The sequence below is a fragment of the Ornithorhynchus anatinus genome, chromosome 7, assembly GCF_004115215.2.
Source record: "Ornithorhynchus anatinus isolate Pmale09 chromosome 7, mOrnAna1.pri.v4, whole genome shotgun sequence".
Taxonomy (NCBI): domain Eukaryota; kingdom Metazoa; phylum Chordata; class Mammalia; order Monotremata; family Ornithorhynchidae; genus Ornithorhynchus; species Ornithorhynchus anatinus.
In genome coordinates, this window is record NC_041734.1 from 39,019,385 (window position 1) to 39,041,559 (window position 22,175).

At 55.2% G+C, this 22,175-nt stretch overlaps 1 protein-coding gene across 3 annotated transcripts in view; it reads left to right on the forward strand.

The window, feature by feature from the left end:
- Positions 1-21,862, forward strand: part of LSS (lanosterol synthase) — a 45,688-nt gene extending 23,826 nt beyond the window's left edge. For all 3 annotated transcript variants that reach the window (XM_029068619.2, XM_039912496.1, XM_029068620.2), the window contains 12 exons: positions 1,307-1,334; positions 4,664-4,720; positions 5,606-5,677; positions 6,704-6,754; positions 8,506-8,655; positions 10,983-11,079; positions 12,578-12,683; positions 14,054-14,119; positions 15,629-15,709; positions 17,750-17,920; positions 18,406-18,484; positions 20,710-21,862. In XM_029068619.2, coding sequence (XP_028924452.1) covers positions 1,307-1,334; positions 4,664-4,720; positions 5,606-5,677; positions 6,704-6,754; positions 8,506-8,655; positions 10,983-11,079; positions 12,578-12,683; positions 14,054-14,119; positions 15,629-15,709; positions 17,750-17,920; positions 18,406-18,484; positions 20,710-20,847 — 1,096 coding nt within the window. In that variant the 3' untranslated portion in view covers positions 20,848-21,862. The remainder of the gene's footprint in view (positions 1-1,306; positions 1,335-4,663; positions 4,721-5,605; positions 5,678-6,703; positions 6,755-8,505; positions 8,656-10,982; positions 11,080-12,577; positions 12,684-14,053; positions 14,120-15,628; positions 15,710-17,749; positions 17,921-18,405; positions 18,485-20,709) is intronic.
- Positions 21,863-22,175: the final 313 nt, after the last annotated feature.

Here is a 22,175-nt window from a genome sequence, read left to right on the forward strand (position 1 = left end):
TTTCCTGGATTTTTTCATTTGTTCTCTTTCTTTCCTCCCTGTTGTTTTTCTTGTCTTCTACTCAACACTTTTTTCTTCCTCCTTTTCCTCTTTCCAGTACTGTTCTTTTCCTTTTACCTTTTTCGTCCTCCCCTACTTTTCTGGGGGGGGGGGGGGGGTTCCCATTTCTTGGTCCTCTCTATCCAACTTGGGTTTCTGCAAGGTCGTTTTCTCCTCAAGCGACAGGTAGCTGGGGAAGATTTGGCCTAAGCTGAGCTTCCATGCATCTACAGGCCGGCATGGGCTCAGTCTTCAGGGGCAGGTCAGAGGGCTTGAACCTAGAGTGAAAGCTCCTTGTGGGCAGGCGTCGTGTTTACCGATCCTATGGTATTGTGCTTTTCCAAGCGTTTAGTATGGCGCTCCGCAGACAGCAGTCAATAAACGTGACTGATTACGATAACCTCGTACCGCCTCCCCGTTTTCTGGTTACCTGGCTGAACGGAATCAGTCGACCGGTGGTATTTATTGAGCGCTTTCTGTGTGCAGCGCACCGTAGCAAGCACTGGAGAGAGCACAGTGTAACAGTTGTCGGACAGGTTCCCTGCCCAAAACGAGCTTACAGCTACTTGAGTGAAATGGGCCTCTTCGATTTGATTCTAACGCCCGTTGGCCCCTCTGAAAATCAGGACCGGAGAAGGCCGTACAGATCCTGATGTTCATCCGTCAGGACCGCTGCTGCGTGTTCATTCGTTCAGTCGTAGTCATTGAGCGCTTACTGTGTGCGGAGCACTGTACCGACCACTTGGGAAAGTACGTTGGAGCTGGAGGTCCTTCTAGACCGTAATCCCGTTGTGGGCGGGGAACCCGTTTACCAATTCTGCCGTATTGTACCCTCCCAAGCGGTTAGTACAGTGCTCGGCATGCAGTAAGCACTCGGTAATTTCCATTTTTTTTCATGATATCTGTTAAGCGCTTACTACGTGCCGAGCACCGTTCTAAGCGCTGAGACGATGATGATCGAGGAGTCCCGTGTGCGCAGCCAGAGCTGTGGGCCACCACGCGTAGGGGCGTTGGGTGGCCCCGCTCCTCGGGAAAATCATTTTCCATTGCAGGGTTTGGGCACACTGGACTTTGCAGAGTTTCTGCCTACTGGGCTCAAGCCAGGAGCACCCTGGAGAGGGAGGCTGAATTTTACTGAATTAGATCGGAAAAGCCCACCTGTCTAGGATTCTACATCCAACGGTTCCGCCTTGTGGGAGTTAGCGGGACGATCCGGCCTGCTGCCCTGGCTTCTTCCCAGATAACTTTTTTTCTTATCTTCACACAGGCTGGGGCTCGATGGCATGAAGATGCAGGTAATGAATCTTCGGGTGCATTTAGAAGGTTGGGCAGTTTTATGGAGGAAATTGATTTCCAGGTAGATGCGGCTGTTTCAACCCCACCCTCCTCCTGCCCCGTGAATTGACTCTCCCATCTTTCCCGGCGGAATCTCAGGACGAGATCTCCCGCCTCCTCTCGAGATCTGTCCCCTCCACCTCTTCTTTCGACCCTGTCCCTCTGCTCCTTATCCAGACACTTGCTTCCTCCCCGGTCACCGTTTCAGCCGTTCGCTCTGCGGCGGCTTCTGCCCTAGCGCTTTCAGACACGCTCGCGTATCTCCCCGTGACCCCCACGACTCCCTCCAGTTATCGCCTCCTCTCCTTCCTACCATTCCTCTCCAGACTCCTTGAGCGAGTTGTCTACACCAGCGGCCTCCGCTTCCTGTCTTCCGGTTCCTGACCCTCCTACACTCTAAGTTGCCCTAGGTCATGCGGCGGGCCCCGACTCCCAGTCCTCCGTCTCGGCTGCGCTGTTCCTTTGTCGGCATCCGTGCCATCCCTCGGTCTCCTTCGCGGGCTTTTTTCTCTGCCTCCCACCCTGTAACTGTGGAAGTCCGTCAGGCCTTCTGTTCTGAATCCCCTTCTGTTCTCCGTCTACACCTTGGAGAACTCAGTGGCCCCCGTGGCTTCTACCCGGACCGTCGGTTTGTCGTGGACAGGGAACTCGACTACCGACTCGGTTACACTGCACTCTCCCAAGCGCTCAGAACGGTGCTCCGCACACAGTAAGCGCTCAGTAAGAACCGTTGATTGATTCCCACCCAAGCCCTCCCCCGCGGTAATAATGTTGGTATTCGTTAAGCGCTCACCGTGTGCCGAGCACCGTTCTAAGCGCTGGGGGAGATACAGGGTCGTCAGGTTGTCCCACGTGAGGCGCACAGTCTTCATCCCCATTTTACAGATGAGGGCACTGAGGCCCAGAGAAGTGAAGTGACTCGCCCACAGTCACACGGCTGACGAGTGGCGGAGCTGGGATTCGAACCCGTGACGTCTGACTCCCAAGCCCGGGCTCTTTCCACTGAGCCACGCTGCTTCTCTTTGCTACAAGACTTTGCTATCGCTGTAGGCAGCACTGCCATCCTCCTTGTCTCACAAGACCAAAACGTAATATCATAATAACCGTAGTGATATTTGTTAAGCGCTTACCAGGTGCCAGGCACTGTTCTAAGCGCTGGGGTAGATACAAGGTAATGGGATCGTCCCGTGTGGGGCTCACAGTCTTTAATCCCCCTTTTGCAGATGAGGTTACTGAGGCGCAGAGAAGTGAAGTGACTTACCCAAAGGCACACAGCTGACCGGCGGCGGAGCCGGGATTAGAACCAATGACCTCGGACTCCCAACCCCGGGCTCTTTCCGCTGATCCCGGGTCACCGAATCCTGTCGATTTTACCGTTGGAACTTGGCTAAAATCTGCCTTTTCCGTTTCCTCTTCATCTAGGCTGCTACTGTGCGGATCGAGCACTTAGCGTATCCCGTCTCGACTCCTGCATCCACCTCTCCTCTGACTTGCGTGCCTCTTTTCTCGCCTCACCCCAGTCCTCACTTCACTCCGCTGCCCTGATCATTTCGCATCCCCTCACTCCTCAGTCGCCTCCGATCCACCTCTGCGTCCAACGGAAGCTCCTTACCGTCGGCTTTAGGCACTTAACCGGTTCCCCCCCTCCCGCCGTACCTTGCCCATTTCCTCCTACCACCCAGCCCACGTACTTGGCTCCTCTAAAGCCGACCTAGGCGCCCTGCCTCCATCTCGTCCGTCTCGCCGCCGACTCCTTGACCCCGTCCTCCCGCTGGCCTGGAGCTTTCTCCCAGTTTGTATCCGTCAGACCGTTTCTCTCCCCCACCTTCAAAACCCTCCCAGAATCACGTCTCCAGACCTTCTCTGTGCCCTCATTTCCCCTACTCTCTCTTTTTGATGGGCCACCCATCCACTTGTGTCTGCACCCCTCCGGCATTGGATATTCACCCCACCCTCAGCCCCAAAGCCCTCACGTACACATTCATGATTTATTTTAACGCTTGTCTCCTCGAGACACTGAGATCCCGGCGGGCAGGGAACGTTCCGTCAATTCGGTTATAATGTACTGTCCCGGGCTCTTAGTTCCGCGTCCTGCACGGTAGGTGTTCAGGAAATGTCACCGATTCCATCGTGTAAATCGGGACGTTAGGACATTCGGTAGTTTAAGATCCCCCTCGTGATCGGGTTGTAAGATCCCCCACTAGATTATCGAGTTCCCCCGCCGGCCCCGCAGCACTTACGTGAAATGGGGATTAACCGAGAGCCCCACGTGGGACAGCCTGATTGCCCTGCATCTCCCCCAGCGCTTAGGACAGCGCTCTGCACGTAGTAAGCGCGTAACAGATACCAGCATCGTCATCGTTACTATGTACGTATCCATTAGGTATTTATACTGATGCCTGTCTCACCCTCTAGACTGTAAGGTCACTGTGGGCGGGGAACCTATCAACTGTGTCACATTGTATTCTCCCGCGTACCGATACGGTGCTCTGCGTACAGTAAGCCCTGAATAAATACGACGGATTGCTCGGTAGGTCGTAAACTCCTTGATCGGAGCTCGCGCCAGCCGATGCTTACGTTGTGCTCTGTGCGTAGTGAGCGTTCAGTAAATCCCACTGGTCCCAGAGTTGAGGCTCAGCCGTTCCTCCCCGGGGGGAGACTCCGTCGTTTATATCACAGCCTGCTTTAAAAATTTGTCAAAATCTAAGAGGCTGTCAGTGTGACTCAGAAGAGCCAAAGATTTACCCTCTACTCGTGAGGGGAGTAGAATAGGAAAGTTCCCGGGAGAAGCATTTCTCTTCCAACCTCAAAGGTTGGTGTCTGCCGCTGAGAAGGGAGGAATGTTGAGTCAGTTCTTCCCCTAGGCCCATGACTGGTCCTTCCGGAAGTTTATGCCAAGGTTTAAACCGGTTTGATACAGATTACTGTCCCATTCACACATGTTCTCCTGCAAAGGAATAGGCACCGATATTTTAGTTGCCTGAATATTTGGCCTTAAAAATAGAGAGAGGAGTTTTAAGTTTCATTTATTACCACTTCCGGCTCCGTCTCTCTCAGTCCCAACTCTTCGCAGGATACGGTGTGTTTTGACCGAGGGGGAAATAAGAGATCTTTGATGCTGAGTTACCGGAAGGAAAATTGGCTGCTAGTGGGTCAGCGTTAGAATGCATCGCTCTGTGGTAACTGTCGGAGTTTTAGACGGTATCCCCTCTGTTAGCGATAACTGGTACTCCTGTTCTTCCCATCTTTTAGGCTCAGTGCGTAAATCCTTATCTTTCTTCCTTTCTAGGGCACCAATGGCTCCCAGCTCTGGGATACGGCATTTGCCATCCAAGCTTTCCTTGAGGTATTTTGCTTTCTTTTATTCTCATTTGGCTCTTTGCAAAAACATAGCCCTTGGGTGCCCTGGATCTTCCCTTGTGAAAGAATGGCCGAAAGATTTTCGATGAATTTTGGTATTATTTTAAATTTTCCCCGTCTGCCCTCCCCTCTGCGTTAGCCGCGCGCCTGGCTACGTCCCCCTTAAGCACTTTGACGCTCACCCCGGCGCCGGAGTACTTACGTAAATGGTCACATGCCCTCCTGTTATCTACGATCAATTTGAATAATAATAATGTCGGTATTTGTGAAGCGCCTACCGTGTGCAGAGCACTGTTCTGAGCGCTGGGGGAGATCCAGGGTCGTCAGGTCGTCCCCCGCGAGGCTCACGGTTAATCCCCGTTTTACAGATGAGGCAACTGAGGCCCGGAGAAGGGAAGCGACCCGCCCACAGTCACACGGGTGGCAGAGCCGGGAGTCGAACTCATGACCTCGGACTCCGAAGCCCAGGCTCTTTCCACTGAGCCACAATGAGTGTCTGTCTCCCCCCTTGAAGACCGTAAGCTCCTTGTGCGAACAGGGACTGCGTCGGTTGCGTCGCACTCTCCCAGATGTTCAGCACAGTGCTCTGCACAGAGTAAACGCTCAATAAATACCAGCGGTTGATCGACTGAAACTTTACATCTGCACGACATAGCCGTGTAACAGTTGGAAGGCCGCACTGGGCGTAATTCCCGCCAGCTCCTCGCGAGCGGGGAACACGGCTACCGCCTCTGTATTGTACTCTGTCAAGCACGGAGTGGTGTTTGGCATACAGTAAGAGCTCAGTAAATATGATTGATTGAAAATAAGTAACCCGGAATGGTATTCCTTCTCAGCCCTCATTTTTTCCCTTTCTTCTCCTCCTTTCTAGGCCGGTGCTCAAGACAGACCGGAACTCTTTTCTTGTCTGAAGCTTGCACATGACTATCTTAGAATTTCCCAGGTGAGAACCACGCTCCCCGCCGCGGCCTTTGTGTCTCCTAGGGGCAAATCCTGAAGCCACTGGCGTGTTGGCTGCCGTTCCGGCGTCCCCCCAGGGAACAGCGCGACTGTTGAAAGGAAAGGAGAGGCTTTTTTAGAGGGAACGTGTAAAGCGTTAGGAATGGTTTGCAGAGAAGCCCTTCTCGCGCTCTCTCCGGTGAGACACCGGGCTTCTTTGCCTCTCCGCAGGATTACGGAATCCCAGGATGGGGAAGGGACTTCAGGAAGGCACCTGGTCCATCTCCCTGCCTTCGGGCACGTCCGGGAATAATACGTGAAGAACCAGTCCGTCCTTGGATGCTTAAGAAGCGGTGTGGTCTAGTGGAAAGAGCAGGGGCCTGAGAGTGAGAGGACCTGGGTTCTAATCATGGCCCTGCCAGTTGCCTGCTCTCTGTCCCCCCCCAGTTGTCTTTTCTGAAAACGGGGTTTCCGTACCCGACACCCCTCCTATCTAGAGCTCGGTGTGGGATGGGAACTGTATCTGCCCTGATGATCCTGTTATTACCCCATCGCTTTAAGCACAGCGCTTGACACGTAGAACCTAGGAACGAGCACCTAGGACGGTGCTCGGCACGTAGTGAGCGCTTAACAGATACCGTCCTCGTCGTCCCCAAATACCGAAAAGAGAGACACCCTGCCTCTTGGTAGCATATGCCGGTGTTTCATCCGGCTGATGAGGAAGGGATCCCTCCTCCCGCCCCACGGAAATCCCTTCCGGAGGTCGATCCTCAGCCCGCTGGATTCTCGAGCCAACTCTGACTGCGCCAGGGGTCATGTGGCCAAGGTCATACTCTCTCAGCTTACCGGTTAGGACGCCCCGTGGAATAGAATCAAAATGCTCTACCGAAGTCTAGAACGGTGACCTCCGGTGCAGCTCCTTCGTTTCTGTGGCCTTCGGTACTGTTGCTCCGTCTGTTGCGGCATCGTTTAAGAGGAAGAGACCTCTCCTGAAGAGACTTGGTGGTTTTTTTTTTTTTTTTTTACCTAGGTCCCAGATAACCCTCCCGATTACCAGAAGTACTATCGCCAGATGAACAAGGTGTAGTACGAGACGGGTGTACAACGGAAGCTTTCGGGAACCTGCCGCGGATTTACCTGATTTCACCGGTTTCGTTCTGTCTCCCGAGCATCGTTTCGGTTCCCTGTTGTCGGTCCCAGGAGGTTGGGCCCGTCCTCCCCGGTGCACGCTGCTCAGGGCCGGCTTCCAGAGTGACCTCTTAAGGGCAGTCTCTTGGGACAGCCTTTACTTGGAGCTGGCCTGTAGCCCGACCTGTTTGCCAGCCCGCTCTTTCTGCCAGGGTAGAGACCGTTCTCGGCCCCCCCCCCTCGACTCCCGTGGGACGTAGCTCTCCCGAGTTGACCGTAGGAAGTTCCTTGTGGGCGGGGAGCGTCTGCCGACTCCGTTAACGCTGTACCCTCCCAAGAGCTCAGTACGGTGCTCCGCACGCCGTCAGGGCTCGGTAAATACCGTGGGTCGACCGAGGGAGAGAAGCGGGGACAGTGTGGCGGTGCGGGTATCCGGGGCAGCTGCCGGAAGTCGGAAGGACCTTCGCCACCTGGAGGAAATGAGCTTCGGTGACCCCGACGGGACGGGCAGCTCCAACGGCTCGCGCGCCGTACCCTCGGGTGCGCGTACAGCGGCTGCTGCTGGCCCCGGGGAAGGACCGTGGCCTTCGGGAAAGAACACGGGCCTGGAAGTCAGAGGCCGGGGTTACTGTTTCCCGTTCCACCGCTCTGCCGGCCGCGTGACCCCAGCCGAGTCACTCGACTCGGCCGGCCCTCGGTTTCCTCGGTTGAAAAGCGGGGATCAAATACCCGTTCTTCCTTCCACGGAGACCGAGAGTCCATTGTCAGACGACATCCGTCTAACCCGATTAGCTTGCGTCGACCCTAGGCGAGCCCACTGTCAGACGACATCCGCCTGACCCCATTATCTTATACCTTCCCTAGGGCTTAATAAGTTGCTTGGCCCAGAGCAGGTGCTTAACAGATACCACAGTTAATTCGTCAATTAGGTATCGGAATTTAGCATCCCACACACTACCAATTCGGTGGTACTGTGTTCTTCCAAGCGCTCAGTACGGCGCTCTGCATCCAGTAAGCGCTCAAAATAAATGCGGTCGATCGACACCAGAAGAGGCAGAACCTACAGAAGCCCCGATTCGCGACCTCTGGGAATGGACGTCAGGAAACGCGCCGTGCTGAGAGAGCTCTCTCTGGTTGCGGAAACCCTGATAGAGGGAATTAAAGCCAGGGTGTCGACCTGTATCCCATTCCAGCTTGCTGTCCCTACGGGGAAAGAGATCCTTTAGCACCTCATTCATTCATTCATTCATTCATTCATTCGTTCAGTCGTATTTATTGAGCACTCAACGTGTGCGACGCACTGTACTGAGTACTTGGGAGAGTACAGCATAACAACAGATGACACGTTCCTGCCCACAACGAGCTCACAGTCTAGAGGGGGAGGCGGACGTTTAATCGAAGAAATAAATGACAGATATATGTGGTTTCCCGAGCTTCAAGTATCTTGATTGGAAAATGGTGGGGCATACGAGCCGACCCGAACCTCGTTCTCTTGAGTGGGATCACCGTGACTCACGCGTCGACCGTTTGGCCCGGATACCTAACCGAAGAAGCCCAGGCCTCCCTCTGTCGGTGTTGGGGCGGCGGGGGAGCGGTCGGGGAGGGGACAGCAATCCCGCCTCATTGAACACGCTGCGGGGCCTGAAAAGGAATCTTCTCCCATCTTCTCCCGTCCTCTAAAGAGCTCTTTTTTTCCTCCCTCAGGGCGGATTCCCCTTCAGCACCCGGGACTGTGGCTGGATCGTTGCGGACTGCACGGCCGAGGGCCTGAAGGCCGCCATGTTGCTGCAGGAGAAGTGTCCTTTCGTCACCGACCACATTCCCAAGGAGAGACTGTGTGACGCCGTCGACGTGGTAAGAGCTCGAGGACCCTCTGCCCGTTCCTTCTGGTTCCAGGAGACGCCACCCTGTCGGCAGAATAGCTGGAGCCAGAAGCAGATTCTCTGAATCGGGTGTTTGGCTTTTCCGGAGAGGTCCCTCTGGAGTCTGCGGTGCCACGTTCGTCCTGTGATCCCCGGCAGCGGACGCAAACTCCTTACCGTTGGCCTTAAAGCCCTCGGTCGTCTCACCTCCCCGGTCTCTCCTCCCACAGCCCAGCCCTCACACCCGGCTCCTCTAGCTCCGGCGCGCGCTCACTCCGCCCCGATCTTGTCCATCTCGCTGCCGACCCTTTTTCCGCCTCCTCCCCCCCCCCCCCCCAGCCGGGGATTCCCTCCCCTTCCACGTATGCCAGGTAATGATAATGTTGGTATCTGTTAAGCGCTTACTACGTGCGGAGCACCGTTCTAAGCGCTGGGGGAGATGCAGGGCGGTCACCACCGTCTCCACCTTCAAAGCACCGTTAAGGTCACGTGTGCTCCCAGGGGCCGATTAGACCGTGCGCCCGTCGGAGGGCGGGGACCCTCTCTACCTGTTACCGATTTGTCCATTCCGAGCGCTTAGTCCGGTGCTCCGCGCATAGGAAGCGCTCGATAAATGCTGTTGAATGAATGAATGAATGAAGAGGCCTTCCCCGATTAAGCCCCTTTCCCCGTCTCGTCTTCGCGCTTAAATCCGTGACCTTTAAATATCTGATATTCACCCCACCCCACTGCGCGACACTTGTGCACCTATCTTTAAGCTTTCTGTTGTACGTCGTTTATTCGTGTTAGTGTCTGGATTCCCCCTCTAGACTGCAAGCTCGGGGAACACGTCTGTTCATTCCCTTGTACTCTCCCAAGGGCTTAGTACAGTGCTCTGCACATAGTAAGCGCTCAATAACTACTATTGATTGATTGATTAAGTAGGCAAGCTGCCACCTTCAAGCCTAACAGGTATCTTGCGGACATCTCCTCGGCTTCCTCGGGGGCATTCCGTAATCTTGGAGCCGCCCTGCTCTCGGTCCAGGGGCGGTAGCACTGCTCTGGGAATCGGGCTCGGGATTCTCGTCCCGGTTCCGCCCGTGGCTGGCTAACGTAGGCCGAGGCCGCGCGTGCGCTTCACGCCGTGCTGCCGCCCCGCCCGCTTATTCCCTCGTTGCCCTCTGCGCCCCAGCAGGAAGGTGGCAGGCGGGGGGGAACGGGTGCTGCGCAACTCACCGGCACTAGCATCGATTTCCCCCGTGCAGTCTTCAGTCGGTCGTATTTGTCGAGCGCTTAATGTGTGCAAAGCACTGTACTGAGCTCTTGGGAGAGTACACTGTCACAGACACATTCCCCGTCCACAGCGAGCTCACGGCCCAGAGGGGCGATTACGGTCTTTACAGAGAAGCAGCCCGATGTAGTGGAGAGAGCACGGGCCTGGGTGTCGGAGGACCTGGCTTTTAATCTCGGCCTCCATCTGCTGGGTGACCCTGTGCCGGTCGCTTAACTTCTCTGTGCCTCAGTTCTGTAAATTGGGGACTTAACGGGCGTTCTCCTCCCTACTTAGAATGAGAGCCCCACACGGGACCGGATTTGCCCTTATCCATTCATTCGTTCACTCGATAGTATTTACTGAGCGCTCACTATGTGCAGAGCACTGTACTGTACTAAGCGCTTGGAAAGGACAAATGGGTAACAGATAGAGACGGTCCCCGCCCTCTGACGGGCTCACGGTCTAATCGGGGGAGACGGACGGACGAGAACGATGGCGGTAGAGGGAATCGAGGGGAAGAACGTCTCATTAAAACGATAGCAAATAAATAGAATCAGGGTGAGGTACATCTCGTTAACAAAATAAATAGGGTAGTGACAAAATAAACAGGGTAATGTAATGAGAAAATAAATAGGGTAATGACAATGTTCAGTGCAGTGGTTGGCACATAATAAGCGCTTAACAAATACCACAGTTATCATCATCCACCACCGATCCAGATGGGAGACTCGGTTCACGGTCGAGACCCGAGATCTCGTCTGGAATCAGTCGATTCATTGTATTTATTGGACGATCCCTATGTGCAGAGCACTGTACTAAGCGCTTGGGAGAGTACACGGTAACGACGCGACGGAGTCGACAGACACCTTCCCCGTGCAGCTCCCCGGGGCCCGGCTTTGACGGGCGACGCCCCCCCCCCCCCCCCCCCGGCGTAGCTTTGCTCGGTCCGGGCCGTTCTCGGGGTGACGGACCGTCGGGCCGCCGTCTCCAGCCGACGGCGTATCTCTCCGGGGAAGCGCCGGCGGACTCGTTCGGCTCTCGCCGTTTCCTCCCCTGCCTCCGTGTAGCTGCTGAGCATGAGGAATTCCGACGGAGGATTTGCCACCTATGAGACCAAGCGTGGGGGTCGGCTGCTGGAGCTCCTAAACCCCTCGGAGGTATTTGGTAAGGACCGTCACCCTGTGGTCGACCCGCTGATTTTAATCGTAAGCGTCCTTTGTCGAAGCGCCGGCTCTCTTCTGACAAAGGGAGTCGCACGTGCCGGTGATGAAACCCGGGAGAGGGGCTCGTTCCTCAATCACCCCGTCTCCGCTCAGAGCGCCTCACTTCCCCCGCCTTCCAGTTCGGTCTTATAAACCAGACTCCTCGCGGAGCTCGTCAGCCGCACTGCCCGACTGACGGTGGGTGGATTGGAGATTCCGAGGGACGCGCCCTTACACCGTGTGAGCTAAGCCTGCCGCCTTTCGCCGCCAAGCGCTTAGTACGTGACTCCGCGTCCAGTAAGCGCTCAGTAAATACTGCTGATCGATGTCAGAGCAAGAATCAGATTGGAGTGGGAAACTACCTGGTCAGAGCCACGAGGCCCGGGGGGTGGAAAACGAGACCCGAGCGTCGGACCCTGGTCCGGAAACTCACCCTGCTGCCGATTTGCTCCGGCGTTTTGGATTGAAGTCATTTTCTGTCTCGGAAATGGCTGATCTGTGATTCCCGATACCGAGCCGTTTGGCGGGAGGAATTAAGACGGGAATCAGAACGCTTTAATCGATCACTCCTATTTATCGAGCGCTTACTGTGTGCAGATCGCTGTACTGAGCGCTTTAATCAGGCTACCTGAGTAGGTGCCCCCACACTGATCGGTAAATCCTTTGTTTTTTTATGGTGCGTATGGCTCCGTGGAAAGAGCCCGGGCTTGGGAGTCAGAGTTCGTGGGTTCGAATCCCGGCTCTGCCACTTGTCAGCTGGGTGACCGTGGGCGAGTCGCTTCACTTCCCTGTGCCTCGGTTCCCTCGTCCGTAAAATGGGGATTAAGACCGTGAGTCTCCCGTGGGACAACCCGATGACCCCGTATCTCCCCCAGCGCTCGGAACGGTGCTCTGCACATAATACCAACATTATTAAACGCTTACCGCGTGCCGGGCACTGTCCTCAGCATTAAGGTAGATACTAGCGAATCAAGTGGGATACGGTCCGGGTTCCACAGGAGGCTCATCCCCTTTTACAGATGAGGTATCCGAGGCCCAGAGAAGCGAAGCCGCTCGCCCGCGGTCACACCGCAGACGAGCGGCGGAGCCGGGATTAGAGCCCTCGTCCTTCTGACACCCGGGCCCGTGCTCTGTCCGCTGGGCCACACTGCTTCTCTTGCTTGCCCTCATCCACCCTGGGGGAGGACCGCTGAGAACCAGGAGGGGGAAAGGCGGCGGAAACTGCCCCGGGACCGGGCTTGACGGGGGGCACTGAGCTAGAAACCGCCGAGATCCCCTAGCGTGATTTCTCCAAGGCGGCGGGCCGCCGTCCGGCCAACGGTCCACGGAGCGGCCGGGAACGTGGCCGACGGGGTTCGGGTCCGGACCCGACCGTGATTCTCCCGCGTGGCTCCCCGGGGCCCGGCCGCGGCGCTGCCGCCGGCCCCGGCGAGCCCGCCTCAATCTCTTCTCTGTCTCAGGGGACATCATGATAGACTACACCTACGTGGAGTGCACGTCGGCGGTAATGCAGGCCCTGAAGCATTTCCACCGGCAGTTCCCCGAGCATCGAGCCCAGGAGATCGGGTGAGAGTGATGGCTACGGTGGTATTTGTCAAGCGCTTACAACCTGTCGAGCACTGTACTAGATACAAGAGAATCGGGTCCCACGGCGGGCTCCCGGGTAGGAGGGAGAAAAGGCGTCGGACCCCCATTTTGCAGGTGAGGCCCGGGGAGGTTCAGCGACTTGCTCAAGGTCCCACGGCGGGCAGGCGGCGGGGCGGGATTAGATCCCGGGCCCTCCGACTCCCAGGCCCGTGTCGGGCGGCTAACTGCCCGAGTCTCAGGGAAGCCCGGATCGGGGCTTCCCGCCCCTTCCGGGCCTCCCCCCCCCGCCCCGATTTGGGGCTGGCCACGGTCAGTTGTTATCGTCGGTGGATGATGATGATGATGATGACAACCGTGGTGTTCGTTAGACCGCTTATTATGTGCCAACCGCTGTACTGAACATTGGAACAGATAAGAGAAGATCGGGTCCCAGTGGACCACGGCACTTGCAGGAGAGCAGCCGGTTCCAATCCGGTCTCCGCCTCACTGCGAGGCGAAGGGTGAATGACGGTGGGGAGAGGCGGATTAGGTAACGATCCCACATCACCCCGACAAGACGAACCGTTGCACGTTTTCACTTCTGGGCAGTTTTCACGGAGACAGCCCGCGGCTTTGTAATATCAGAGAATGGAACATTCCTACGGCGGACTTGCCGAGCCGGCCGCCGTACTCGTCCAAACCCGATGGCGCTTCGCCTCTTGAATAGCGTGTCTTTTCTGGAAAGTCATTTCGAAGTGGCCCCTCCGGGTCAGATCTGGTGCCGCCAAGAAATTGAATGTGCCCTTTAAGCCCTGTCCATTTGGTTCTTTTAAAGGCGAAACACGACCAGATAGCGAGATAGAGAATAGACAGCTTTTATTTTCGCTCTTAGAACGTCATCTTTTATTTCTGTGGCTGAAGGGATTGTTCTTCAAGGGAGGGGAACAACCGTTTCAGCTTCGTGTCTGAGTGGAAATATGCCAAATTCTCATCATAGGACAGTCGGAGGCTTTTTGATGACCACAGCGTCCTTTTACTTTGGATTTCTATGGCATTCTTCTTTTCCCTGGGCGCTGTTTTGTCTTCAACATCCCCGTGTGAAATTGGGTTTCTTCTCCCCATTTTACAGACGATGAAACGGAGGCGCAGAGAACTACCGTAGACCCGGGACGGTAGCCCAGGTCTCCGGCTCCTCAAGCCCGTGCTCTTTTCCACCGATCCGGGCTTTTGCCCGAGAGGCGTTCAGATCCTCTGAAGGAATCCCTCCTTTTTTAGGCAGGAACATGAAAACACATAAAGTAGCTTGAAACCGGGGTTGCAAACGAGTGCTTTGAAACCGCCTTGGGCAAAATCGTCTCTTTTTTTCCTAGGGAAACTCTTCAGGAAGGATTGAATTATTGCCGACAAGTACAGAGGACCGACGGATCTTGGGAAGGGTAAGTATATCGTCGTCTTACACCTCGTCCAGTTAGGCAAAGTCTAGCTGTGTGGTGGTTCGGTTAAGCGGTTTTTGCTAAGCCCGTGTGCCAGGCACTGTACTAAGCAAGCACTGGGGAAGATTCGTTCGTTGAATCGTATTGATCAGGCGCTTGGGAAAGTACAGTGCAACAATAAACGGTGACAGTCCCTGCCCACGGTGAGCTCACGGTCTCGCGGGGGGAGACGGACATCGTCGGGTCGACGCAGTCCCCGTCCCGCTCGGGGCTCACAGCCTTAATCCCCATTTTACAGGAGAGGTGACGAGGCCCACGGAAGTGAAGCGACTTGCCCCGGGTCGCACACCGGACAGGTCGGGGAGCCGTGATTAGAACCCAGGTCCTTCTGACCCCCAGGCCCGTGATCTGTCCACTAGGGCGTACGGCTTCTAGCCGCGTGGTCTCTTTTCATTTAGGATAGAGGGTAACGTAGCGCGGGCCTTGGCGCTTCTGTGGTCTTTAAACTTACCTCGCGGTCAGCCCCTCGTATTTGTTGAGTGCCGACTCTGTGCAGAGCCCTCTGCCAAGCGCTTGGGAGAGTGCGGTGCAACAGAATTAGCAGTCACGTTCCCGCCTGGTCCGGAGGACTGATAGTACCCTTACTTCGGCCTACTAAAAATAACAATAATAATAACGTTGGTATTTGTTAAGCGCTTACTAGGCGCAGAGCAGCGTCCTAAGCGCTGGGGGAGATGCAGGGTGATCAGGTCGTCCCACGTGAGGCTCACGGTTGATCCCCATTTTACAGATGAGGTCACTGAGGCACAGAGAAGTGAAGCGACTCGCCCGCGGTCACCCAGCCGACAAGCGGCAGAGCCGGGAGTCGAACCCATGACCTCTGACTCCGAAGCCCGGGCTCTTTCCACCGAGCCGCGCTGATGAATTCCTAATGGAAAGACTGTTTCTTTTCTTTCCAAGATGGCCCAACTTTTCCACGTGTGCCGGTCATTTTGACAGTCTTAGAAAATAATTCTCCTTTCGCGTGCGTACCCTGTGGTGGATGTTTGTCAGATGGCTTCTGGGAGGAGATCTCTGTTTTTAATATGACCGACCGGCCCCTAGGCTACTGAGGACACCTAGCAATATATATGAATAGGAAGGAGGTATCCCGGGGATTCTCCCATGTAAAACCAAGTCTCGGTCTTGAAATCGCCTTGAACTGCAAAAGAGATCCTTTGACCCAGGAAGCCTTACTTACTGATGTAAGCTCAGATGATGTAACCCGCGCCCTGAAATGTCTCCCGTTTGCGGGCAAACCAAGCGTTGTGTCGTGCCATTCATTCAGGCGTACTTATCGAGGGCTTACCGCGGGCAAAGCACCGTACTAAACGCGTGGGAGGGTACCGCGTGACGATCAGCGGACCCGTTGCCCGCCGACGGCGAGCTTCTGTCGAGGCGTGGCGTGCTTCTCGGGGTTCGCTTTGGGACCTCGGCGAGATTTCCCTTCGTCTCTCTCGCTTCCTCGATCAGCTCCTGGGGTGTCTGCTTCACCTACGGAACCTGGTTTGGGCTGGAAGCCTTCGCCTGCATGCGGCAAACCTACAGTGGTGGGTAAGTGAAGTGAGGGATTCTCCAACCCTGGGGTCGAGGGCCGTTTTTTTTACAGCACGGCCTTGTCTGGACCCGAAAGTTTCCTGCGGTGCAGTCCTTTTGCGATCCAGGTAGGAGCCATGTGGGCCGAAGAGTTGGCGGGGCCCTCTCTCACATTGCCGGTTACATTCTGTCAGTCGATCCTGTTTATCGAGTGCCTTCCGTTCATCCGTTCAGTGGTATTTATTGAGCGCTTACTACGTGCAGAGCACTGGACTGAGCCCTTGGAACGTACAGTTCGGCAACAGATAGAGGCCGTCCCTGCCCATTGACGGGCTCACGGTCCGAAACGGGGAGACGGGAAAGCGAAACAGAGCAAAACAAGACAACGTCATCGAGATCAGTGGACTCCTGGAGATATGCACCTCGTTAACAAAATATGTTATGTGTACAAATGAGCACAGTGCCGAGAGGGGAGGGAGAAGAGCCGGGGGCCGGGGGGGGGGGGAAGGGGAGGAGAGGAGGAGCAGAGGGAAAGGGGGGCTCGGCCCGGGAAGGCCTCCTGGAGGAGGCGAGCTCTCAGTAGGGCTCCGAAGAGGGGAAGAGAGTCAGTTTGGCGGAGGCGGGGAGGGAGGGCGGCCCGGGACCGCGGGAGGACGCGGCCCGGGGGTCGACGGCGGGACGGGCGAGGACGGGGGACGGCGAGGAGGCGGGCGGCGGAGGAGCGGGGCGTGCGGGGTGGCCGGTGGAAGGGGAGGAGGGAGGAGAGGTAGGAGGGGGCGAGGGGACGGACGGCCGCGAAGCCTAGAGTGAGGAGTTTCTGTTTCGTGCGGAGGTCGACGGGCAACCGCCGGAGGTGTTTAAGAAGGGGAGTGACCCGCCCAGGGCGTTTCCGTGGGAAGATGATCCGGGCGGCGGGATGAAGAATAGACTGGAGCGGGGAGAGACGGGAGGAAGGGAGATCAGAGAGGAGGCTGACACGGTAATCCAGTCGGGATATTATGAGAGCTTGTACCAGCACGGTGGCCGTTTGGATGGAGAGGAAAGGGCGGATCTTGGCGATACCGTGAAGGTGAGACCGGCAGGTTCTGGTGACGGATCGGATGTGTGGGGTGAATGAGAGAGCGGAGTCGAGGAGGACACCGAGGTCGCGGGCCCGTGAGACGGGAAGGATGGTCGTGCCGTCCTCAGTGACGGGGAAGTCAGGGAGGGGACGGGGCTTGGGAGGGAAGACGAGGAGCTCAGTTTTTACAGTGCTCACCGTGGGCAGAGCGCTGTACCAAGTGCCGGGGAGAGTACGATGTAACGGAGCCGGTAGACACGTTCCCTACCTCCGGTGAACTTGAAGTTTGGCTGGGAAGACTTTAATATAAATAAATTACGGCTGTGTATGTAATGTTAATAATTTGTGGTACTATTTAGCACTTACTGTGTGCTAAGCACCGTTTCAGGCCCCGGAGTGAATGCAGGTTGACCAGGTTGGACGCGGTCCCTGTCCCGCTGGGGGCTCGTGCTCTTAATCCCCATTTTACAGGTGAGGTGACCGAGGCACAGAGAAGTTAAGTGACTTGCCCGGGATCACGCAGCGGTCGTGGTAGGGCTGGGATCAAAACACAGGTCCTTCTGACTCCCAGACCCGGGCTCTGTCCTCTCCGCCGTACTGCTTCTCTGCTGTGGGGCTAAGGGAGGGGCGAGTGAAGGGGGGTATTTCATTCGTTCATTCATTCAACTGTATTCGTTGGGCGCTTACCGCGTGCCGAGCACTGTACCGTGTGCTTGGGAAGCAAGAAATAGAGACAGTCCCCGCCCACAACGGGCTCCCAGTCTAAACCCAAGTCACGAGGGCGACGCGCCAGGGAGTGGGAGAAGAGGAAGTGAGGGCCTCTGGGAGGAGATGTGCCTTCCTTTGTAGCACATCCATTAGAGGGAGTGAGGCGACTGATTCCCCCGCCCATTCTGCCTACAGCGAACGTGGCCTTGTGGAAATACTAATCCCAGGTCCGGTTGCTGCGGCGTCCCCACGCCCCACGCGTCTCTCCTGTTCTCGCGTCTCTCGCGCAGGGCCGCCTGCGAGGAGGTGAGCCAGGCCTGCGACTTCCTGCTGTCCACTCAGATGGAGGACGGGGGCTGGGGAGAGGATTTTGAGTCCTGCGAGCAGCGGCGATACGTGCGGAGTGCCAAATCCCAGATCCACAACACCTGCTGGGCCCTGTTAGGCCTCATGGCCGTCAGGTGAGAGAAGCCCGTCGTACGGACGCAGCGGCAGCCCGCGGAGAAGCGGCGGGGCCCAGCGGGTAGAGCCCCGGGGGTCGGACGGACCCGGGTTCCAATCCCGGCTCCGCCGTGTGACTTGGGACGCGTCACTTCACCTCTCCGGGCCTCGGACCCCTCGTCCGTAAAATGGGGATCGAGACCGTGAGCCCCGTGTGGGACGGTAACCGGGTCCGACCCCATTTGCTCGCATCCATCCCGGCACTCTATACGGTTTGTGGCACGTAGCAGACGCTTGACGATCGTCACGGTTATTATGATTATTATCCCAGCATCCTCAGGTGCCCGTCGAGAGGCCCGTAAAGAGTAGACAAGATTTTTATTCCAAGAGGGGGCGAGTGACTTGCGAACCCCATACCTACCACTTGGCATTTTAGGCAACTTCCCGAGTGTTCCGAATCCTTCTCTTGCCAAACGGCTTTACTTTTTCCTCTTCTTCTTTTTAGGTATCCTGATGTTGGAGTTCTGGAAAGGGGCATCAAATGTTTGCTTGACAAACAGCTACCCAACGGTGACTGGCCCCAGGTAAGAGTCCTTAAGGGTCGGGCTTCTGAAGTTAAGCACTTACTGCGTGCCCGGCGCTGTACTGAACACTGGAGTATTCATTCATTCAGTAGTATTTATTGAGCGCTTGCCTGCGTGCAGAGCACCCGTACTAAGCGCTTGGAGTGTACAAATCGGCAACGGAGACAGTCCCTGCCCGTTGACGGGCTCACGGTCCAGTCGGGGGAGACGGACGGACGAGAACGATGGCGATAAATAGAATGGAGGGGACGAGCATCTCATCAAAACAGTAGCAGTAAATAGAATCCAGGCGAGGTCCATCTCATTCACTAAATAGGGTAATGAAAATATATACAATTGAGCGAACGAGCACAGTGCTGTGCTGAGGGGAGGGGAAGGGAGAGGGGGAGGGGGAGGAGCGAGCAGAGGGAAAGGAGGGAAAAGAGAAGATACGGCATAATCAGGTTGGACGCAGTACGTGTCTCACATGGGGATTACGGTCTAAATTCCCATTCTACAGCTGAGGTGACCGAGTCCCAGAGAAATGAAGGGACTTACCGCAGGTCACCCGGCAGACGAGCGGTGGTGTCGGGATAAGAACCCAGATCCCCTGACGCCCCGGCTCGTGTTTTGGTTCTCATTTTTTTTCTAATGGCATTTGTCAAGCACTTACTGTGTGCCGGGCACTCTGTTCTCCACTGGGGTAGAAACAAGCTAATCGGGTTGGACACAGTCCGTGTCCCTTAATCCCCATTTTACAGATGAGGGAACTGAGGCACAGAGAAGGGACTCTTCCAACATCACACAGCAGGCGAGTGGCAGAGCTGGCGTTAGAACGCGGGTCCTTCTGACTCCCAGGCCCGTGCTCTTTCCGCTAGATCTCACTGAAGCGATGGGGAGTTGGTTTTGCCCACGGATATTGCAAGCTTTTAAAGAGACTAATATGTGTACGTTTGTCTTACTAAAACAACGCACCCGGTGCCACTCTTTTCGATTTCAAATACCTTCCAGGAGACGTACCACTAAGTTTCTGTGATTCACTATGTCTTAGCAGATATGAATTTGTTTCGGAGGTTTCCTGGCCCTAGTCCCTGCTCTGTCACCGACTGGCTGCGTGACCTTGGGCGAATCCCTCAAATTCGCGCAACGTCAGTTTCCTCATCTGTAAAACGGAGTGAAGTACCTGTTCCTCCTGTTAGACTCCGAGCCCCATCCGGGACGTGAATTCTGTCCGACCTGATTATCTTGTACTTACCCCCGTATTGTATGAGAGAGGCTTCGCGAACAGAATAGTTCCAGTTATTATTATCCATTCTTATTCAGGTTTATTTGTTTTCACGGCCGGGTCTCGGGAAGATAAGATATTCGGGTGTGCAATCAGGAGTTTTCAATCCATTTCGGCCCCGACTGTGGGGGTGAGATATTAAGTGGTTCCTTGGGTCACCGGAGACTGGGTTTCACAGGGATGGCTGTTGGCCATCTCGTCGCCACCCAGCTGGCTCCCGACACCCTCGGTTCCCCAGAAATCAGACGATTAGCTGTAGTAACTGATTAATTCTTCGGTCATTTAGGGAACCGGTCCCCAAGATGAAGAAGGGAAACTGTCGATTGGGGTATTTATAGTCTGTTGAGCCTTTTCCGAGGTTCATCGAAGAAGCATCGAGAAGCAGCGTGGCTCAGTGGAAAGAGCACGGTCTCGGGAGTCAGAGGTCACGGGTTCTAACCCCGGCTCCTCCGCTTGCCAGCTGTTCGACTTGGGGAAAGTCACTTAACTCCTCTGTGCCTCAGTTCCCTCATCTGTAAAATGGGAATTAAGACTGTGAGCACCACATGGAACAACCTGATTACCTTGTACTTACCGCAGTGCTTAGAACAGAACCAAATACCATCATCCTCGTCATCAAGATGTACAATCTGCCCCTCTCAGACCTTTGGCAGACCCCCCCCGGCGCTTAGAACAGTGCTCTGCACATAGTAAGCCCTTAACAAATGCCATTATTATTATTATCTTACTTAGACTATGAGCCCCATGTGGGACAGGGACCGTGTCCAACCTAATTAACTTGTATCTATCTCAGTGCTGAGACCAGTGCTTGGCCCCATCGTGAGTGCTTAACAGATACTATTATTGCTATTATTAGTAGTAGTAATTCTAAGAGTAAGTGTTAGGTGAGGTGATTGATTTCCGCCGGTGGAAAATCAACTGTTTGGCTGACTTTACGATGCTTATTTTTCTGTCTCTTTAGGAGAACATCTCTGGCGTATTCAATAAGTCCTGTGCTATCAGCTACACCTCGTATAGGAATATCTTTCCCATCTGGACCTTGGGGCGGTTTGCACACCTTCATCCCGAAAGCCCTCTCTCGGGCAAACCGGTGATGTGAAGAATCAGCAGACGAGATCTTGGCCGAGGCCACTGTTCCCGGCGCCCTAAAAACCCAGAAGCATCAAGGGAAATACTCCGCTTGCCAGATAGATTTTTTTGGCCAGCGGATAGGGATAGAAGATACATTCAGGGTCAAGGGTGTTGGTCCTTAAAATTAGCTTTTCCATCAGTGGTCCATGTGTAGGCCCTTAGCCAGCTCATAGTTAACACTGATTTTTGCTTTATTCCGTGGTGGTACGGAACCGTACCGTGCGTTAAGACGGATCACTGTGGTGTGGTTAATCTGTGATAAACAGAGCCTCTCTCTTGAAAATTCAGCTGTGTTGGGAGACTAGAGTGTTTGGTTTTGTTTTCACATCCCGGGCTGGAAAAAGTAGAGGAGGCTAAGTTACAAGGCCTCTGTTTTTCCTTTCTTTGGTTTTGAAATAGGGAGTACGTGTCTCTCCTCACCTCCCACTCCTTTCTTTACTTCCTCCTGGGTTTTCACTCCCGACCCTAAAGGCTTAGATTTTGCCCGAGACACTGAGGGCGACAGCAAGCGATAATGGTAGCTCCGGGGAGAATTTTTTTCTTCCCTCTTCCTCAAGTTTGATTCCCCTTCCTTTGTTCTTTTGCGGTGAACACTGGAGAGAGCTCCCAGGAGCTCCAGTGAAAGGGGTAATTCACCCATAAACATATGAGTGTCTGCAAGAGACATCAAGGCACCTAACGGGAATGGGGCGGGGTGCAGTTCCTCCCCGATCTGTGGCACTGAGGGATTCCCGAAAGGCATTGTCAGAGGGATGGTCTGGACAATCTGGCCCTGCCTCCTGAGGTATTTCTCAGGTGATAACACAAAGTGGACACCCTTCTAGAATTCACTTTCTCTTTCCCCTTCCTGTAGCCCTATTTAATGCCGCGGTAGGGATCCCTTCTCTTGGCAGCCACGCTGCATCCTGCACCTCTAAGTTTAGACTTCTTTGATCGATGGTTCTGCGGCCCAGGAGACAAAATAAAGGACTAAGGACTAAGGACGCCGTGAGTTTTTCTTCCCCGCCTTAACCCCCGACTCGTCGGAGAAGCGGCGCGGCCTAGCGGATAGGGCAAGGGCCTGGGAGTCAGAAGGATCCGGGTTCTAATCCCGGTTCTGCCACTTGTCTGCCGTGTGACCCCGGAGAAGTCACTTAACTTCTCTGGGCCTCGGTCATCTCATCTGACAAATGGGGATTAAGACTGTGAGCTCCACGTAGGACGGGGACTGTGTCCGGCCCGATTTGCTTGTATCCATCCCTTTGCTTAGTTCGGTGCCTGGCACGTAATAAGCACTTAAGTACCACAATTATCAGC